This window comes from Quercus lobata, chromosome 1, assembly GCF_001633185.2.
Source record: "Quercus lobata isolate SW786 chromosome 1, ValleyOak3.0 Primary Assembly, whole genome shotgun sequence".
NCBI classification, from domain to species: domain Eukaryota; kingdom Viridiplantae; phylum Streptophyta; class Magnoliopsida; order Fagales; family Fagaceae; genus Quercus; species Quercus lobata.
This window is the reverse complement of record NC_044904.1, coordinates 14,959,152-14,980,383: the sequence shown is the minus strand read 5'-3', so window position 1 is coordinate 14,980,383 and position 21,232 is coordinate 14,959,152. Positions and strand designations below refer to the sequence as shown.

At 31.9% G+C, this 21,232-nt stretch overlaps 1 protein-coding gene and 1 non-coding gene across 2 annotated transcripts; one reads left to right on the top strand and one right to left on the bottom strand.

The window, feature by feature from the left end:
- TRNAV-UAC lies at window positions 1-73 on the top strand. The gene has a single exon. It is a non-coding gene; the product is annotated as a tRNA-Val (tRNA).
- A 752-nt stretch (window positions 74-825) lies between these two features.
- Window positions 826-6,711, bottom strand: LOC115980398 (50S ribosomal protein L9, chloroplastic). Its single transcript, XM_031102648.1, has 7 exons — window positions 6,478-6,711; window positions 6,208-6,335; window positions 3,659-3,704; window positions 2,849-2,946; window positions 2,717-2,764; window positions 1,962-2,149; window positions 826-1,144 (listed from the first exon to the last, which is right to left on the bottom strand). Exons 1-6 carry the CDS (start codon window positions 6,622-6,624, stop codon window positions 2,029-2,031), a joined length of 588 nt encoding a protein of 195 aa, XP_030958508.1. The 5' UTR covers window positions 6,625-6,711; the 3' UTR covers window positions 826-1,144; window positions 1,962-2,028.
- Window positions 6,712-21,232: the final 14,521 nt, after the last annotated feature.

Below are 21,232 nucleotides of genomic sequence, written 5' to 3'. Positions count from 1 at the left end.
GTTGCTGTGGTGTAGTGGTTATCACGTTAGTCTTACACACTAAAGGTCCCCAGTTCGATCCTGGGCAGCAACAAAAGCCCGTAATTTTTCATTTTTGGCCTCTTATTTTATTTGGGCCCATTTGACAATTTGGCAATTAGCCCATTAGTGCAGGCTTTCATTCGTGAAAGCCCGTAGTTTTTCATTTCTGGCCTCTAATTTCATTTGGGCCCATTTGACAATTTGGCAATTAGCCCATTAGTGTAGGCTTTCATTCGTGGAAGTGTGGAGCCCCGTTAAATTCTTTCTCTAATTTTGTTGGGGAAAGTATATAAAAAAGAATCTCTGGCATCTTAGCCCATCGATGTAGGCTTCCATTGATGGAACCACGTTGAAATTCTTGTCGCTTATTTTGTTGGGGAAAGTACATAAAAGAAAAACCCTATGGTTTTATTCTTGGCCCACATTAAAACCCAAATTTTTAAATGGGACACTTTAAACCATATACTTTCACAAATATACCCAAAACAAATACCCAATCTGGGGTTTAAAGTATGTATCCAATTTAGGAAAGTGGGATTTTAAAAGTCACATTTAAAAATGAGGGGTTTAATGTGTCACAAATATAAAATTATGGGTTTTTTATTTTTTATTTTTTAATGTACTTTCCCCTATTTTTTGAATGCTTCTTTAAACTTTCACGGGCTCCTGCCAATGGTGTAAATATGACATATCCAAGACAAGGCAACCAGAAACCTAGACACCAAAGAATGTGAAAATGGTTCATGCCATATACGCCAAAGAGAGTCACAACCAAACTCAAAACCATAATTCTACACCTCTCCCAAGAACCAAAAAGAGAATCATGTGTGATTGATTCATTAAAAACTGATAAGAAGTTTGTTGAGGATATCCCACTATATTAGAGCCATAAAAAGAGAACCAACTAAATACCTAAAAAAAGAATGTGCAAATTTGAAACAAAACAAACGGCTTGGTTCTTTAGAGCCTAACATACAGGAGATGGAGGTTGAACTAACAACAGTAAAAATGGCAAAGCTGTAAGCAAATTGGATTAATATAATTACACACAAGCATAATTACATATATGTCAATCCCCATTAGGCATCCACATGACTCCGATATTACATCAATCGTGCTCCTCCTGCAAAAAATAAAAAAAGAAAGAAACATATTTTAACATTTGCATTTGCGGATTTTGTTGACAATGAAAATGATTAGAACTGCAGTCCCTGGCCAGAGCTCTGGCTTTTGATGCATGTACTCTCACTTTTGGTTCAATATAATTATACTTTCAAACAAAAAGAAAATAGAACTACAGGCTAATCTTATTTAAGTGATATGAAATGGATTTTATGTTTCAGTAATTACAGAAAGTGCAGTAATTATGTGGAAGTGGAACAAGTATTGTAGAAATGAAATTCTGGTCAACTCTAGCTTCACTTATTATGCCAACGTGCCGATTGTGGACATACTTCATTTAATTTAATAATCAATTCCAGATTCCTCAAGTAAAGCATTTAATAAGTTAATCACTCATTTCATATCTGGTCCAGCATCCCTAGAGCACTCTTTTGTCGCCAGCACAGAATAGCATAATAGCCTTAGTTAGGGACAACTCTATTCCCCCAAGAACTTCTTTATCATTATCACAAAATAATAATATTAAAAAAATGAAAATAAAAAAAATTATTGCAGAGTATGAAGTACCCATAGGATATGCTAATACTTTTCAAAAATCATATAGGAAAACAACATGAAAGATGATAAAGCAGCTAGCCATGATATTTTGCAGAAAATTTGCACCAAAATGTAAAAGCAAGAATTCCCAGTGATTTCTTTTCTGGTAATTTGGATGGCTAGATGGTTTTCTGATAAGTGTGTGTGTGCGCACGCGCATGTGTGTGTGTTTGTATATATAATCACCTCTTGAAATTTACAATTTACCAAAGCCCGTTTACCTTAGATGTGCAAGCTAGTAGCACAAATGTTCCAACCAGAGCTTGGGGCACCACAAGGTGCTGGCTCTTAGTTGGCAAACACATTTAACCTCACTCGAGCGGTAACTTCTGGGTGAAGCTTCAGCTCTGCAATATATTCTCCCGTTTCCCGGATTTCTGGAAGAGAAACAATTCTCTTGTCCACATCCCTATAGATATATATGAAAGATAGCAATTCAACAAACACAAGCATTAAAAAAATTATATGCTGCTAAATTTAAGGTTCATGAGATGCTGATTTTAACCAAAATGAAAATATTGTAGCAAGTATCTATTGCTTAATAGAATAAAATGATGCTGTGTAGGTATATTGATTCATCAGGTCAACTTCTGTCAGCAAGTTTTGAAACCTGTAAATGTGAACACAAATCTAGGATTTTATTTGGCATGAAGAAAGATTTAGAAATCAAGACAAAACCGGCAAAATAACACGGAGAAAAGCTGGGAAGGTAGAGGCAACTATAAAATTCATGAATGAATTTAAAGAAAAATATTGTCTACAAATATGAAAAGATTACAATTGGAATTAGGAGAACAAAGAATTGATAAGAAAAAAGAGAACACTGTCCTGGAATTATAAAGGTTTCAGAGATTTTCAAATATGTCACTATTTACATATTAATAGCAAATCACTGAAACTTGTGCGAGGAATAAAATCGCATATATCGTCAGAATTGGTGAAAATATAAAGATAGTAATGTCAATAAAGGCGGTACCTCTGAAGTTGTGCCTTGATTATGTCAACAAGATCTTGAGCAGTTACACTGCCAAAACAATTTTGTATCAGTCAATATCTAAACAATAGATTTTATGACTTCATAATGCACAAAATCCAAGTTCCAACTCACCTTCCAAAAATTTGTTTCCCTTTCCCACCTTTGCGCTTCACCTTAAAAGCTCCAACAGTTTCAAAGATCAGGGCAAGTTGCTGTGCCTCTTCTTTTACCTGAAGAAAGATGTTATTATCTAATAAAATGATATAAGGCTCATTAATTTTACCAAAATAAAATAAAATTATTGAAGGGCAAGGAAGGTGGGGCTATAGTAGAGGTTTTACTAGCAATTGAAGGGCAGAGAATGTAATTGAAGTTTTTTTTTTTTTTTTTTTTTTAAATTGTTTAGGTATAGAAATGTAAATTAGCAAAAAAGGGGGGGGGGGGGTGTATAATAATGTAATTGAAGATATGGGGCATTTCGGCAGTCAATTGAAATAATCCTGTTATTTGGCATTTGGAGTCATAGTGAGTTCATAAGAGTACTGCCAGGGTCTAAAAAAAATAGATCCTTTAATATGAAAATGAAAGTAAGACAATGCTTTTAATCCTACTAATGGCAAGTTTTTCTTTTTCACCATTATAATGGAATATGAACAATCTCAAGTTGCTATGATCCTCAGAAAGACAGAAAACAGGATCACAACTTATGAGAAACTGAAATAAATTAGGCCGATTTTCATCACAAAACTATTATATGAGTACCCCAATGTTTAAAGACTTCAAATGTTTTAACTACAAACTGCTTCTGGCCTTAGATCAAAACGTGTAAATGGAACTAACCTAAAAACAATTCAACCATACATGAAGAAAATAATATTACAACCATAAAATGCAATAAAATTTTATCCGTTTTTTCAATCAATATAGTTTTTACTGAATTACCCGTTTTTTCTCAGCCTCAATTCTCTCCTCTTCCATTCGCATTTCCCTATACAAAGAATGAAGAAAATGAAATAAAATTTCATATTAAAAGTGTGAGGATAGTTTCGTTAAAAAAAAAAGTATAAGAATAGATTCATTTTCTACCAAGAATATGATACTAAATTCTATGATCTGGAACCTGAACCAACTCTCTGTCCCCTAACATATGAACCCACTCTTTTTTAAAAAGCACAGCAGTACCTTTGTGTTTAAGGGCCAAAGTTTTTAGTGCTATGCAAGATCATGAAATTCAATTTTAAAGCTTATGTACACATGAACAAAAGTTTTGACCTTTTGGGTGAAAATTTGATGCAGCCTTGGAAGACTGAGTTGTTGCTACATTGGAATTTTGTCCATTTCAAGATTTGCTTTATTAGGTCAATGTGTGAAGTCCAATTGAAGCAAGTCATATAGTTTTAAAGGTCTAGTGATAAGTGATATAACAATTTTTAATTTGGGTTTTTATTTTACAAGTTATAGTCAATTTGTTAGGGCAGGACCTTCAATTTATGCAACTCCTGCGAGTTATGGATATTCTGAAAAATTAATTGGGTCCATAATTTTCTAATAGATTTCAAGTATTTTTGGTTTATTTCCTTTGAGTCCAAGTTGCCTTTTATTATTATATTAGGTTTTTAATTTACTGGTCTGCTTAGGAGTTGTTTACTAGTTAAAAATTTTCCATTTCTTCTGATGATTTTATGGGTCAATCATTTGCTTCATTGGTTCCAATGGTGGCAGCTGCAGAATTTGCCATTGGGTTAGCCTTTTTTGTTATTACTTTCCAAGTCTCTGAGGGAATTGTTGTAGAAATAGAATCCGTTAATAGCAGATTAAGCATGACTCCAAGAGAATTACCAAAATACAAAGTTCTCTATGTCTTTCATCCTATTCTTTCCTTTTCTTTTTGACTTCATGTATACCGTCATGCATACTGTTCAGCCACTGTTCACATGAACTTTTCACAGCTTGTGGACAAATTTGATATCTTCTCACCTCATTTACAACCATAAAGTAAATATCTCTCCTTTCCTACTAAAACCGCTATAACCCCAATATTCTTTCTAAAAACAAATCCAAAAATTCTCCTAACCCTAAACGGCTAAACCTACCACAAGCACACATAGACAGATTTCCCAATCTGTCCTATGTCAACATCATGATAAGCTATTTTCAGGGAAATACCAAGACCACCATTAACACCTTAAGCCACCAGCATATCCTCCTTAACTAACATTATACCTTCTTTTTTCTTTTCTTTTTTTGGTTTTTCACAGTGTTTCCTCAAGGCTTTCAACCAGAGACTAATCACTGTTCGTGCCGAGTGGGCCCACGAAGGGGTAAAGCACTAGCCCAGGAGATTCTTTTCAAAGTGCAGGTAGCAGGACTCGAACTAGGGAGCACACCTAGTCGAGCCCAGTACAAACACTTTGAGACCAAGAGCCCAACCAACTTGGCCAACCCCCTAGGTTACTAACATTATACCTTCATTCACCATGAACACCACCCAAAAGTGGTGGAGCAATCCTTAGGTATCTGAGGCTTAGGGCATGATTGTCTATATTTAGGGATGATGCAGACCAATGTGGTTGAATTGCCATAAGTAAAATAATTATAATAATAAAGGAAGAGAAAAAGGAAAAAAGCGTTTATAACTTTTAGGTTGGGGGGTGATGGAGTATCGAGGATGGCATATGTAATTAAGGCTGATAAGGGTAGTAGCTTTGGTGGTGGTTTTGGTAGGTTGAGATAGATACAGAATGGTGAAGAGTCAGTAAAGAAAAATGTGAAGGAGATAACATCGATGATGGTGTCCTGTGGGGATGGAAAATGTAAGCAGTAGTGTGTCACAGTAACTCTAGGTGGAATAAAAGGTGAACTTTGGCCATAATTTAAGGTGCTAAAGTCAATGACACAGGAGATAATGTAGCTATAGGTGCTTATGGTAATTGTAGGAATGCTAGATGGACTTGGTACACAGGCAGCTCATTAGTAGGTCAATCTTGGGGATCATGAAAGATGTACTAATGTGTTTTACACGGTGGATGGTTGTCAATAACCACAGAGGTTGGTAGTAGCGATGAAGAGGAACGCAGTGGACGAGGTTGCTGGGGTGGAGGCAACCTTGTCCATTAAATAACTACTTATATTAATGTCCTAAAACTCTTATCATTTGGTAGCATTTTGGCCCCCTCAGAACAACAGTGATATGTGATTTTCAAGATTCACTGCAGTTCCTATTTTGCACAGAAGATTGTATGGATGCCTATCATTGCATCTAATATGACCCAAAGTACCACATATGTGCCCAACTTTACTAATTCTGACTCAAACAACATTTCCAAATAGTTTGCACTATCTTATCTGTTTGATAAATTTCCCAACTGACGCTACCTTACATTGTTACATTGTTCCATACTTTTATCAAATATCTTATATTCTGAACTAGAAATTTGAGGGACAACAAAGCTAACACAATCCAAAGATAAAATGGTTCAATTATACATTACTTGAGCAGAATGGGAGTGACAATCTGGGCCTTTCCCGTAGGCAGCAAAAAATTCCTATAAAACCCAGCTTTAACATCAAGTAGCTGCCCCATCTTTCCCAGGTATTCCACGTCCTCCTTCAAAATTACCTGACCACAACATTGACAACAACAACAACCCAATTATAATGCTGGCACAAAGTCGAGCACAGAAAGATTTTATATAACAGAATAGCAACAAAAAGTGAAACCCATTTCGTTTTTTGATGATTATGTTAATCTATATATCTACCTTTCGGGTCTTCTTGGCTTTCTTCTGAGCCAAAATGACCAAAGCTGTTCTTCTATCCGATAGTTTAGAAGCTTCGTTTGAGTTTCCACCGAAGCTCTTGAGCCACGAAGAAGAACTCCATGACAGAGCCGAAGCTGTAGATGCCATTGCCACACCAAAAGCCACTCACACTCACTGACTGTCTCTCTTTTTGTGTCTCTGATTTTGGTCTGTTTAATGATCTTATCTCTTTGTGGGTATGTCTTCGTTTTTGTTACAGAGTTTAACATTTTTGTTTGTTGTATCATTTTGACCCCCATACAATAGAGAAACCATAATGTTTCCCACTTGCAAGTTTTGAATTGCACTATTGCCCTCTTGTTGGTGTGCTCTTTTTAAGCAAATTGAATTTGGGTTGGACTTGGATTAGAGGCTTTTAGAGCTCAAGTTATACTCAAAGATAAACCCAATGTTTTCAGATCATTATCACTCTAACATAGCCCAAGTTTATATGTTAGCTTTGGGCCTAACTTATTAACTAAACCATCCTTCCTTTGGGTTATTTACACCTTTAAAAAAAATACACAATTTTTTAAGCATTATCTAATTTAAGATATAACAGCAGGCTACAAGTGTGGCTGCTGAATTTTGGGCCTTGAGAGATGGGCTGATGCTTGCGGCACAACTTGGCATTAACCACCTGCATGTTGAATTAGATGCCCAAGTTGTTGTAAATCTTGTGTTGTCTAAGAAAGCTATTAATAACTCATGTGCTACTCTGCTCAATGTTGCAGGTACCTCCTAGAGCAGTTCCAGCATGTCAAGGTCACCCATGTGTTTAGGGAGGCGAATAAATGCGTCGATAACCTTGCTAAAGCGGGCTGTTCTTTTTCTGGAAATTTTGCTGTACTTGATGCACCGTCCAATGATGGCTTATGTAATATTTTAAATGCGGATGCTGATGGTTTGTATACTCTAAGGCTTTCAGCCAGAACATCACCTTTTATATCTAGTTAATATTAATACAGTACCCTCTTAACCAAAAAAAATAAAAAATTAAGATATAACTCTTTCTTTTTACACAATAAAAAGAATAAGTTCATCCAAATGCACAACAAACCAAAAGGAAAAAAAAAAATTAAAATTAAAATTACATTGGTCTCTTAAGTGGGTCTTTCTTAAAATATGGAGTTTTGTTATGATTTATTTAGTGCAATTTCACTCCTTCTAGTTAACTTCATTACTTACCCTTTGTATTAGTGCGTTAAAAAATTCATTACATCAAGGTGCTAAGATACCGGAGGTTAAAGTGATAGTCTAGTAATCATGAGATATTTTTCTTTCCCTCTTTTCTATCTAAATATGAAAAGAAAATGATAAGATATTTCATTTGAATTAAAAGTGTAATTAGATACCTAAAAATCATATAGAACTCTATTGGTTTGGCCTAATTTGGGCAATGGGAAAAGTTTTGGTCAAGTGTTTTATTGCACTAGACTCGTCAAGATAATAATACATGCATAAAATTGAACATGTATCACTATTTTAATAGGTCCAATACACTAAACCCAAGCCAAATCATTGAATAATATCATTGAATTGATACTAGTTCCTTCGTGGTGGCAGCCAAACTTCCTTCCTTTAGATTAATCTTACAACAATGAGCCCATTCAAATGGCACATATTTTTGAAGTGATGTGGACTTTGGAGCAAAAAAGATTAGACAATTCTTTTTGGATTAGTCCTTTTTTTCTTTTTAGTTTATTAATTTGTTTGTTTATGTATAATTTTCTTTTAATTTTAAAATTTCTCAAGTACAATAGCATGTTTGTCAAATAAAAAAAAACCATAATCTTAAAAAAATACATTAAAAAAAAATTGGATAAACTTTGGCTCAAAATATGTTTATACCTATATTTTTTAATTCATTACATAGGAAATTATAAGATAATTATTTGTATTATTTAAATAAGTTATATGATTTATCAAGAAATTCATGTAACTAAAACTAAACGTGAATGAATTTTTTAGTTTTCACTTGCCAAATAATAAGTTGAGTAAGATAGTTTTCCACATGAAAAAAAGAAAAAAGAAAAAGTCTTTCTTTATCCCATCTACCCGGATCTAATTGGCACGGAATTTAATAGCGACGCGGACCGTGGAGCAAGAAGCCTAGGCCCTAGAGAGTTAAATAAGTCTCTCCAGGCTTTGGAGCAAAAAAAAAAAGCCTATAACTTCAAAGTTACGAAGGCTTTTTTAGACTTGGGCTTGTCAACAAGCCTAAAAAGCACAACTGCTCTTACAGACTATATTACGTAGCGATGTGGACTTTGTAGCAACACGCCTTAAAAAAAAGTCTCATACGCCTTGTAGCAACTAGCCTAAAAAAAAGTCTCATACGCCTTATAGGCCTGCTTTCTCCAATTTTATCCATATCTTTCACAAACGACAAGTTCACAACTACTCTAACCTTATCATAACTTTATTTTAAGGCTTAAATTATTTTTCTTTCATATTTGCACCTTGCACCCTAGTGACCTGATCACTGATCGCATCCTTACTACTGTACTATTATAGTATTATTATACAAGGGTTGATCAATTGGGAAATATCCCATAGCAAATCATCAACAACAATAAAAAAAAATAGGTTTAGGTGGCATTTGGTTCATTGTTCACGGATGAAATGGCGTTTTGCTATATCCAAACGGACCTTTAATCTCAAGTTTTGTTTGGGTCGGTTTTGAATTTGAACCAATTAATCAAGTTGGTTACTTGTATTCTTTTCCTACACTATCATAACTCATATTCTTTAGCACATCATTAATTTGGCATGTTCTTTACTACTTCTAATAATTTTATTTATTTTTTTTTTGTCATTTTTCCATTCCCTAAACATGAATCAACTTGTTCTTTCTCTCTAATGCATGAGTCACTGTTCTCTAAACATGACCAAACCATCTCAAGCGACTCTTCTGCTTTCTTTCATCAATACCTTCAAGTGGAATTCCTCATTTCAAATTCTATCTTCTCATGTATTTCCACTTATCCCTCTTCACGTTCTTGTAGCAAATAAAAATACAAAAAACTAGGGCAATACCAAAAGAGAGTCCTTGTTTCACTTTTCCCCCCTTTGCCAAACATGTAATTGGGAGCCCTAATTATTGACTTAAACCCTTAATTCAATCATATTAATATTTTGGAATGATTTATTGAATAATTACAATATAAAGGAAATAGTTTTATGCATAAATTGGGGATTTTGTGTAACGGCTGTTAGCTGTTAAATTGAATTATTAGAGATATGAATTCATAACTTAATCAAATTATGATTGTGTTGAGGTGATTTAATAAAATGAAATATTTAGGGATTGGATATTTTGTGCTATCTGTGGCTTTCAAAGATTTGAGCGCTTTGATGTTGAATTCAAGGTTCCTACTTCCTATATGAAATTCAAGAATCTAATTACACGTTTGAACATGAGATGGTCAAGGTTGTACATTAAAGAGGATTTTCACTTGAATTAGAATTTTTGTATATCAAAGTTTTATATTTCAAAATAGGACATGCTTAATTTGCTGGTTGATGGCACAACCTACTACATGGGTTTATGTGTTTATAATATCACTTCTATTACTATAAAAAATAAAAAAATAAAAATTATCCCTTTCATAACATCATGTCGTAACAATCACAAGGAAAAAAAAAAGTCAAATATTATCTTTTTATTTTTCCCCTCATTCTTTGCACGCCTAGAACAAAATCGACTCTTTGATATGCTCCATCGTCTTCTATGTCACCCATTAGTATACTATTTGACTTCATTACTTAATAGTTTATTTGACATAAGCCCTACTTTTCCATTTTCAAGGATCTTCTACAAATCAAAATAGTCTTCTAAAATTATCAACGAAATCCCATTTATACATTATGAGAGAAGAATGATATTTTTATTGTTTGTAAAAATGTGCCAACCAATAAATTGACTGGAGGAAAATCTTTGATATGATGATCGCTATTGCTTCCACAAATACCTATTAGCATAAATTATTGAACTGCAGTCAATAGCCTTGTAATTCAACATATATTACTTGATGTTTTCAACGGAGACATTTATAATTTAAATTCTCCAACCTCCAACTAGGGATGGAGTTACTTGTGGACCATTAGGGCCTTGGCCCCAGTAGTTCCTTTATATATACAATTAAAAAAAAAAAAAAAAGATATATAGAGTTTATATTTGAAGTTGAAATTTTCAATAATTATACTTAATTATCTCTTACCAATTAAGTTGGCCCAAAAAAATTATAAAAAAAAATAGAAATAGTCAACTAATCCACACTTACGCCCGTTTTAAACAAAAATCCTATAGTTAATAAATGCTTAAACTTAATGGTGTCTCCATATTGAAGGCATTAACCACTCCAAGAAATGTCTCCAACCCATGCATGGAAATTTCAAGATGTCCTTGAATTTTGAGAAATGTATAAATTAATCGTTCTGTTGCTATTTTATTAATGGGATTGGATGGAAAATACATCACATGAGATGCAGCAAGTGATTCAATAACCTCGCAGTTCAACTTACATCACCTGATGTTTTCCACGAAGGCATCCAGAATTTAAATTCTCCAAACTCCAACCAGGGAGCCTTGACCTTAGCTCACAAGTAGTTTCTTTATATATAAATATATGTATATATATATATATAATTACAAAAAATGAATATATAGAGTTTAGTCTCTTTAGATTTGATTGATATACCTAATTATCTCTTAGCAATTAAGTTGTCCCACGAAGAAAAAAAGAAAAAAAAAGAAATAGTCAACTAATCCACGCTTACGCTGGTTCTAAACAAAAAATCCTGTAGTTAATAAATGCTTAAACTGAATGGCGTCTCCATACTGAAGGCGTTAACCACTTCAAGAAGTGTCTCCAACTCGTGCACGAAAAATTCAAGAAGTCCTTGAATTTTGAGAAATGTCTAAATTAATCATTCAGTTGCTATTTTGATAACGGGATTAAATGGAAAATACATCACATGAGGGAAAATTATTAAATACTCTGAAAGTACAAAAAAAGTGTACTTCCCCCCCCCTCTCATATAAATAGTGGGTTTCACTATAAATTTAATTAGTGGGACCCATAATTATATGGGATAGAGGAGTATACATTTATGGTACTCCATAAGTATCCAATAATTACCCTTACGTGAAAAGCAGCAAGGATTCAATTTAATAATATATTCATTTAATGTAAAATTTATTTGAATTTGTTAACAAAATAATGACAAAGAATCAATTTAGAAATTTATTAAAGTACAAGGTCTTATTCTTAAAGAACAATGATCTCAACCCTAAGTTTAGGGGGTCTTCTGTATTTTTGCCTCTTTTTTTTATTTATTTTATTTTATTACACACACACATATACATTGGTGTATGGAATTAGGTGCTAGAGAGGATATTACAACATAATGTTGTTTATATACAATAATTTAGGATAGTCTCTGGCTTTAGAGTCAAGAAATATTGAATTTCATATTGATAGATGATTAAGTTGAAATGCATTAATTTTTTAAACACAAAATAAGTACTGTTTTAATTTTCCATGCATTAATTTAGTATTGAATTTTTTGTTTATATATAAATTCTTATTATTAACTTGTGATTTTTTTTTTGTTCATACTATCCCCCCCCCCCAAAAAAAAAACATAAAATCTTGGCTCCGTCCCTACCTCCAACTATCAATGTATAAAATAATAAAAATAAAAAATAAAAAAAATCTTTGAACTACCACTCATATTGATCGTAATGATTCCTTTTGAATTTTCATCTTAAATCAAGACTCAAGAGACCTACCACCCTTAATCATTGCCAATAGGGTTATTGGCATGAGCTTAGCCTTATCATTTAACTATCAGATCAAGCTAATCAAGGTTTTAGTTCAAATCTACACAAGGTGAAAAGCAGAGAGAAACATGGTTAAACCCTAACTATAAACTATATCTTAAATTCACAAAAGTTTGCAATCTGCTAGGCAAAACAAACAAAAAAAGGAACAAAAAACAAAGAATTGATTGATAATATACTTCAATTTTCGTTGATTGATTGCTTTATTTTTTAGAGATTATAAGAGATGCTTATTTAAATGTTCTAGAATATGGATCGAGATACTCTTAAAAACACTTTAAACAGAAAAATTAAATCTTATTATAGAGTTTATAATTTTAGGTTGACAACCATAAACAAATGTAACCGTTCAGAACTTAGTTTGTTTAGTTAATTAGTGTTGAATTAATATTGGAATCAAGACAATCCAAATTCAAAACAATTGAAGACTCAATATAGTAGAAAAGAGATAGCTGGAAGATTGCATTTCAAGTACTGCAGCTCGATTGGTTGAATTCCACTTAACTCAAACGGTCGAAGTGCATGTCTCAACTGATTAAGACTTAGGCAGAATGGATTCTTAGCTTATTTTTTCAGTTGTTTGATCTAGGGTTTTGATGGATTTTAATTCTTAAGTGGAAATAAGTACAAACCCTAAAGCACGTTTTTGAAGATACAATAGGGTAGTGTTCTGTACGTAGATCTTAAGTTTTTCCAAACCCTTTTGAAGCTACAACTAGAGACTACGTGCAAACATCATATCCACTTATAAAGTAAAGTAATTGTAGTTAGTTAACCATAGTTATTGATCAAATCTTTGAGCAGAGAATTCGGAGTCATGAACAAGGGAGTTCGTATGCAACAATCCATAATAGAAAAATCCATGGATTCAAAATTACGTGCGGTCACGCCAATAAGTACTGCATGAAGTAACAGTAGATTTAGAGTTAAGTCTATTGTACAAACTTCAATTTTATTAATAAATATGTTGTCTTGAAGATTGTTTAGGTTAAATCAACCCCAAGTTTTTCTCACTGGTTTTCCTGGGTCATCATTTCTAGTGTCTATGTAATAATGTGTTTGTGTGATATGTTAATCAATTTAATCAAAAGCATAATTAATTAATTAATTGGTTAAAAGTTGATTAATTTTGTGATAACCGGGGCCTAAAACCCAAACACTTATTTTGAAAAATTCCAAATAATACAAAATTTAAGCTTAAGTCTTTTTTATGACAAACTTGACGTTCTACATCAATAAACTACAACATAATTAGCAAATATAAAATTGGTGGTTTCTTTACAAGCAAATAATAGGATTTAGATTCATGTTGTGGATTGCACGAGGCTGTTCAATTGAAAGATCTTACATTATTTATTGGAAATTCTCTTTAATTCTTATTTGGACTTGGTTGCTTTTTTTTTTTCCTTTCTTGGTGTGAATGGAAAGTTGTAAAGAATCCTAAATTGTTATATGTTAATTGTTATATTTTTCATATTTTCACATGCATCACTAGTTATCGTTGTATATATAGGTATATACATGGATATGTTATAATAATGCTATTTGAGTTTAGAGAATATTGTTTCATAAGTTGTTAAAGTAAAAATTCAATAACTGGAATTTTCTAAGTGAAAATTCAAAATTAGACATTTTTGATTAGTCGAAGTTTTGGCTAGATCAATCGAAATGGAAAAGAAAAAATCCTAGAGTCTCTGGATGACTCGATTGTTGCTCGATTCCTGTTCAACCGATCGAAAAGAGCACTCAATTGATCGAAAGTAATTTTCGGCCGATCGAAAATCGTGAATCGAGATTTTCTGCAGAATTTTCAGTTAACTGTTCAAAGAGTTTAATGAGGTTTTAAGCCTAGTGAACGGTTTTATAAAACATTTTAACTCTTCATACGTGCCTTTTGATGAAACATAATCCTATGGATATAAATAGAGGCTTATATTCACTTGAAAAATAACTAACTCTACAAAAAATAGTAAGTTAAAGAGAAACACAAGAAATCTTGTGGCCATTCTCCATAATTGCTATCTGTATAACCTAATATCTTAGTTGTATTCTGAGGATAAATTTGCGATAATCCTTTAGCAACAATAGTGTGGGTGGCAAATATTATCTAAGAAAAATAATTTTGTGTCATCAAATTATCTATTTTTTATTTATCTTTTGTATTAGTCTTGTTCTTCTATTATTACTTTGTATAATAGGTATCAAACCCAAGTTTGGTATTACTTGTGGGTTAGAAAAGGACGTACGTGTCTTATTCGTTTTGATTAGAGGACTGAGGCAGGCCTAACTTTCTATGTCAAAATCTAGGAAATAGGTAAGAGAAAAATTAGGAAGAACAAGAAAAGTAAAGAGTGAGAAAGATATGAGCGTACATTAATTATAGGCTTGTTTAGTTGATCATAAATAAAGGGTAGGAGACTGTAGAGTACGTGACTAGTCGCAGGAGAGGATGGTGCAGAGAAATTAGCAAGGATGGAGAAATTATAAGGTCTATACGGTGGATAAGTGACGCGGTCCATTATTCTACTAAAAAATTTCTATCTGTTTAAAATTGTTAGTTAGAAAAAAATTTTAAACAAAAATTAATTACTGATTCAACAATTTTAAACAAGTGGAAATTTTTTAGTGAAATGATGGATAAGTGACATGATTCACTAGAGGACTCTATAATTTCTCAAAAGATGAGATCTTAGTTGCTATTTTTAGTTGTTTAGGCCATAAATTGAAATGAGTTTTAAAAAACTAATTAAGTGAATGAAGTGTCAATATCTTATAACTTAAATAAATGAGAGGTGCTACGATCACAATATTTTTACAACAAATTATAGGTGGTTAGTTGTTATTGGTTCAAATTTGAACCTAACATTAAGATTACTTTTTTGTCCCAACAATAACAACCAATAATAACCTGCCATTTAGGATTTGTTGTAAAAATATTGTGAAAATATTGTGTACGTAACAACTCTCAAACTTCAAATGAATCAAAGACCTTTTTTTTTTTTGGATAAATAAATCAAAGCCCATTAAATATGGGTAAATTACCTTCTTCCAATTAAAAATAAATAAAAAAGAATAAAGTGACCCATGCTACATTCTTGTGCATTTAGTTTTGTGTCAATGCTTGTGTTAGCTTTCATAGCTGCCGTGTAGTTTGGACTAAATTGGCTGTTTAATAGAAGAGAAAAACTAAAATAAAAAACAAAAAATCATGACATTGTCGCGTCGTGGATGACTTAACGAAATTATGGTGTGACTCAGTAGGCTATGGTGTCTAATGGTTTGATGCCACATTTCAATTTAACTTGCTGCCAGATATTTTATATGAAAAAATTGAATTATTCACAAATAAAATATATAAATAGGTAAAAAAATAATTAAATAATCATACAAGACAAATCGAAAATGAATTGAAATGGTAAAGATTAACATGAATTTTTTAAAATTATCTCTCTCTCTCTCTCTCATATTATGTGTATTTATTAGAAGAAACCACACGCAATGATGGAGTCAGGATTTTAGTCTAGAGGGGCAAGATTTAAAGATAATATTAAAATATAAAACCTCAAAAAAATAATCAATATTAATATCTGGCAGCAAAATCAAGAGTTCGAACTAATGTCCCTGTACTCAAACTCTAAAGCCTGTATTATTTTTTCTATTATTATTATTAATTTTTTTTTTTTAATCTTCTATCAATTCACCTTTCAATTTCGAACTCTTGATTTTGCTATGAACCTAAATTTAAATCCTTTGAAGAATATAAGACATACAAATCAATTGAAATACATCAAATAAACAAAAATAAATAAAAAGGATAAACATTCAAAATGCCGCGAAAGTGAAATGCCGAAACGGAGGGACAATATAAAAGTTCTTTTTGTTTAAAAAGAAATGGGATATAAAAGTTTTATTTATAAAAAAATGGGAGATAAATTTTTTATTTTTTAAACAAAAGTTACAGTAATGTGGTTAAAAAGTGCCGTGAATATCTCCTATAACTTTTCCTCATTTTGTTGGTGATACAGCTATTTTCTTGCAAGTAGGAACTGCTTTTTGTTCTTTTTCTTAGGTGAGGAGGGGCAGAGCATTTAAGAGGATCCTATATACACACTTATAAGCATTTTTAAGAGGAGCTAGGGGGCACTTGTCCCCTCTCGCCGCCCTCCCTGGCTCTGTGCCCCTGGGCACACGCGAAGCAACTATTGTGAAATAGAATATTGTTTTAACATATAATAATAACAAGTATATCGATATTACTTTAATCGATGATTTTTTTTAGTGAATGGGGAATCTCATCCCTCTTTCATATGAATGGTAAATCTCACTTTATTTTATATAGAAAACAGAGCTGTAATCAAGTAAAAAAAGTGATTGATGTATAGATAATTAGATGGAGGGAACACGCGTGCTTACTCAAAAACAAAAAAGAGTGATTAATAAGATCAACAAAAAAAAAAAAACCCCGCATTTGCTTAGAAAGGAAACATTGAATAGGGACAAGAAAGTTCACGTATTGCGTACGTATGGAATGTGGTTGGGGAAGACATGCCTTTTGATTTGTGTATAGAGTTTAAATCAATAAAAAAAACAAAAACAATAAATGAAACGTAACATTTTCATTGGGACCATTCCACGCTTGATTATACATTATACCAAAAAAAAAAAATAATAATAATAATAATTAAAATTAAAACCAAACGGCGTGTGCCTGCCATGACCATTGTAATTTTATAAGATTAGTGTAGGGCCCAAGAAGATGTTTGACTCATATTTTACTTTCACAATATAGAGGGGGAGCAAATAATTTTATGTCTAATGTCTCTTTTTTCCAAATGAATAATTGAAACCTACCCACAAAAAATCATATCCAAAGCTATTTGATGCTTTTCTTTTAAACTATGATATAGTATTTTACAAGTCACCAAAACCAAACCCAATAAGATATTTAAATTTATATATAAAGAACCTTTACAAACCATGATTGTTTTTGATTGTTTTTTAGATGAATCACGGTTATTGACTAATATTAAATTTCTTGGTATTTGGCTCTTACTCTAAACTTTTTAAATAAGTGAGGGTGGTCCTTATTGTGGTCCTCCTCGCCCGTGCGCGAGTATTATTAGGAGGGATTTATTATATATTAAAGAATCAAATATAAAATCTTCTATTAATTTAACAAATTAAAGAAGACTCAAATATAAAATGGGAAATATATATATATATATATATTTCATGAAAAGAACTTCTGTGAGATTCTCTCAAAGCTACAATGTTATATACATTGTGTCATTTGCTTGAGATTAGGGTTGAAAAAAAGAAGAAAAAAAAGCAAAGTTGAAATGCACTTCTTGTAGAGTACTAGTATTTTGAAGTGGTATAGTTAAGTAGTTAAGTTTCCTTTGCAAAACTAGCCCATTTAAGCCCACAGAAACCATTTGAAAGTTGACAATTATAGCATGCTTTATTCAGTGTTGCTTCCAACTAAAACATGTTTTAAGAACACAAGTTAACGTGTTTCCATTAGTTTATTATTTGATTTGAAAAGAAAGAAAGAAATGAAGTTAAACTATATAAAATATCAATAAAAGTATTTACAACTGCTATGAATTTATACGTGTATGCATACGAGCATTCACACTGATCTCAACAAAGTTCTTACTTAATTTTTGTTAGAAAGTCTTTTTTTTTTAATATACCTACTTTTTAAAATAAATTTTCTAGCAAAACTCTCTATTTATTTCTCTATAATATTTAAATATTAATTTTCTATCTCAATCAGGTCAGCTCCTAAACCCATAGCCTAATTCAGACCATCAAAGTCGCATGCTCTCCTCCACTCCATCAGCCTGACCTAGTTCTACAGTCACAACTTACCTAATTCTACAGTCACAACTTATTTTGCAACAATATTTGAAGAAAGAAATCACGAAAATTTGAACAAAACCTTTTGCCTTCGTTTATGAGCTACACCTAGTGATATCCATACCCATTTACGTCAATCAACTCGCAACTCCGAAACCTATATTTTAGGAGATCCAATGAGAAGAAAAACAGGGACGATGATATTGATATCCAACAATGTTGATGGTTATTATAACTTTTGAAAATTGTGTTGAGTTGCTAGTGAGTTTGTTGGAGACCAAAAAGTGGGTTTGACTCACCAAAATTTTGGGTGGGGTGGGGGAAGATTTTTTAAGCTCATTGAGAATGTTCTAACTCTTCATCATTTACATGTGTGTCTTTTAAATGTTCATTGAAAAGTAAACATCTGATGTTTCTTAATTTGTGCATTTAAAACACTCATTAACAAGGTCTTTAAACTTTATTTTATGATGCCAAAGGATTTAAACTTATATGTCAACCACTCATAATATTTGTTCTTTACTAACAAGTCAAAACACCAATTGATTTCATTTTGGTATATATATGTGTGTGTGGATTCGATCTCATTCCTCATTTCACGACAAAAATCTTTACCAAATTGAGCTAACTTAGCATATTGATACTATCATAACACAATCCCCTCCCCCAAATAGCATAATACTAGATTTGGCATAAAAATAAAGATAAAATTTAGCTACAAAATTAGTTGTAACCTAAAGGTATAACTACAACTTCACTCAATATTTTTTACTTGGATGTGAATTTTGACAAATCAACTAGATTATATTTTATTCTCTTTCTCAAAAAAGATTATATTTTCTTCTTATATCCTTTGTACTTGCAAAATTTCTAGAAGATTAAAGATCAATAACTATGTCATCAGTTAATTGTTTAAATTGTAAAATTTTGTAGTTTAAAATTATGCATAAAAATTAAATTTCTGAATCATATAGCAAATAACATCTAATTTGCACAAAATTTGATATATTTTGTTAAGAGTGTAAAAAACATACAATATATTAATTAGGTTTTAAAAATATGTAGTAATGTTAATTTTTTTAAAGGAAGTTGTAGTCTTAGGCTACAACAAATTTTGTAGTTAAACTTTATCTTAAAAATAATGCATAATTTTCTTCTTTTTTTTTTGTTTGGGAGGAGAAGAGAAAAATGGATTTTTACGGGATAAAATCCATATATTTCTCTATTTAGCAATTTTGTGAGAAGTAATTATATTAGGGGGGGCAATTCGTGTTCACATGTCGGATTCGTGTTGTGTCAATTCATGAGTATTCGACTATATAGGTTAATACTAACCCGACATATTTATTAAACGGGTCAAAATTTCTTAACCCTAACACGACCCATTTATTAAATGGGTCAATCATATCGACCTATTTATCGGATTTTATCAAAATGAAAAAAAATATATATATTAAAAAACAAACAAATAAATATTTTTAATATAAAATTCAGAACTAACGACTAACTGCATTACAAATAATCATTCAAAACTAAAGCATATTCCAATATCACAAATAATCAATCACAATATTTCAAAGAAAATAAACCACAACAACTAATAAGTTTATATACCTAAAGTTTGAAGGGTATATTGGTAAAATGTCATTTAATTAAACGAGTTAGACAAGTCAAACGGGTTTTATGTGTTTAACACTAACCCAATACGTTTATTAAACGGGTCAGCCGTATCAACTCAAATATGACACGAACTCTTTAAGTCTCAATCCATGACCTGCTAATTTCATTTCATGTCGTGTCGAGTTCGTGGGTTGTGTCCAATTTTACCACCCCTATATAAAATAGAGAGAATGTCCATTAAATTTCCTTCCCTTGTATGTGTTCCCAAAAATCAAAAGTGAGCGCAATGATCCATTCCTCTCTCATTAATTTAGAAGAAATTAATTTTTCATCCTCAATTATTGAATATAAACAAATAAAATATCCGATATAATAGGAAATGTTTTTTTTTTTTTTTTTTTTTTTTTAATTTCCTTCTTCTATACACTTCGGAATACACTAAAAAAGAGGAAAAAAATTGTCTCATTTTATTCTATTTTATTATAAACTCTCAAACATAGTATCAATGTTTTTAATTTCTGTTGAGGGTATCAAAGTACAAATAGAATATTTTTATCAGCATTATTTTATGACAAAGATCAAAATCAAAGTCTACATCTCACACACTCATACACACCCTCTCATTAAGAACAAGATCCCTGAAATCTTAGCAAGCCACCAACTGATCATGATAATGGCAACCAATTCAGTTCTGCTTCTTGCATGGCTACAAGAAATAGTCAAGAAGATATATAAAACGACAAAGTTAGAATAATTAAAAATAAAAATAAAATACAGATGAGAAAATATATTTTAAAGCTGTGCGCATGGCTCATCCAAGAGGTGCTCATACATGGGTGGCATGGACTAGAAGGCATGAGTTTATGATTGTCATTGGTGAGAATCGTGTCACACTCGAGCTGCTAGATTTTCACGCTGACGGATAGCTTGAAAAGGTTGTTGTCATCTTATGCGTAAGATATTACGTATTTGAACTCTTCAACTCATGCGCAGAGATTGAAAGTTACACCATAAAAAATTCCATTTTTTATTTTGTTGGGCATGATGCAATCTAAAATGTCCAACGGGGAGAAGAAAATTGTTTAGTTGACTATTTATTATGAGTAAAATTTTGCTTTAAGTCCTAATTGTTTAGTGTATTACAATTTAAAACCTCTTTCTTTACAAAGGGTTGTCCCAACGTTAGATAGGTGAGATCTTAGGGAGGTTTTATGTGGGGGAGTTTGAACCTAGCTATACCTGAACGTTGACTTGCATTTCTCTCTCTCTCTCTCAAACTACCATGATAAGTTATTGCAAAACCAAAAAGGATAGGACGGCTTAAGCTTACCCTATATAATCACCAGCAGTCATTTCTACACAAGTGAACCAAAAATCCAAAAGCAA

What these genes read in the sequence shown, in the direction of transcription:
- LOC115980398 (XM_031102648.1), bottom strand. Translation starts at nt 6,624, where the DNA reads ATGGCATCTACAGCTTCGGCTCTGTCATGGAGTTCTTCTTCGTGGCTC. An exon ending in TTGAGGCTGAGAAAAAACGG is followed by an intron (nt 2,947 to 3,658) that starts GTAATTCAGTAA and finishes ATCTTTCTTCAG; the next exon opens with GTAAAAGAAGAGGCACAGCA. An exon ending in GGGAAACAAATTTTTGGAAG is followed by an intron (nt 2,765 to 2,848) that starts GTGAGTTGGAAC and finishes TTGTTTTGGCAG; the next exon opens with TGTAACTGCTCAAGATCTTG.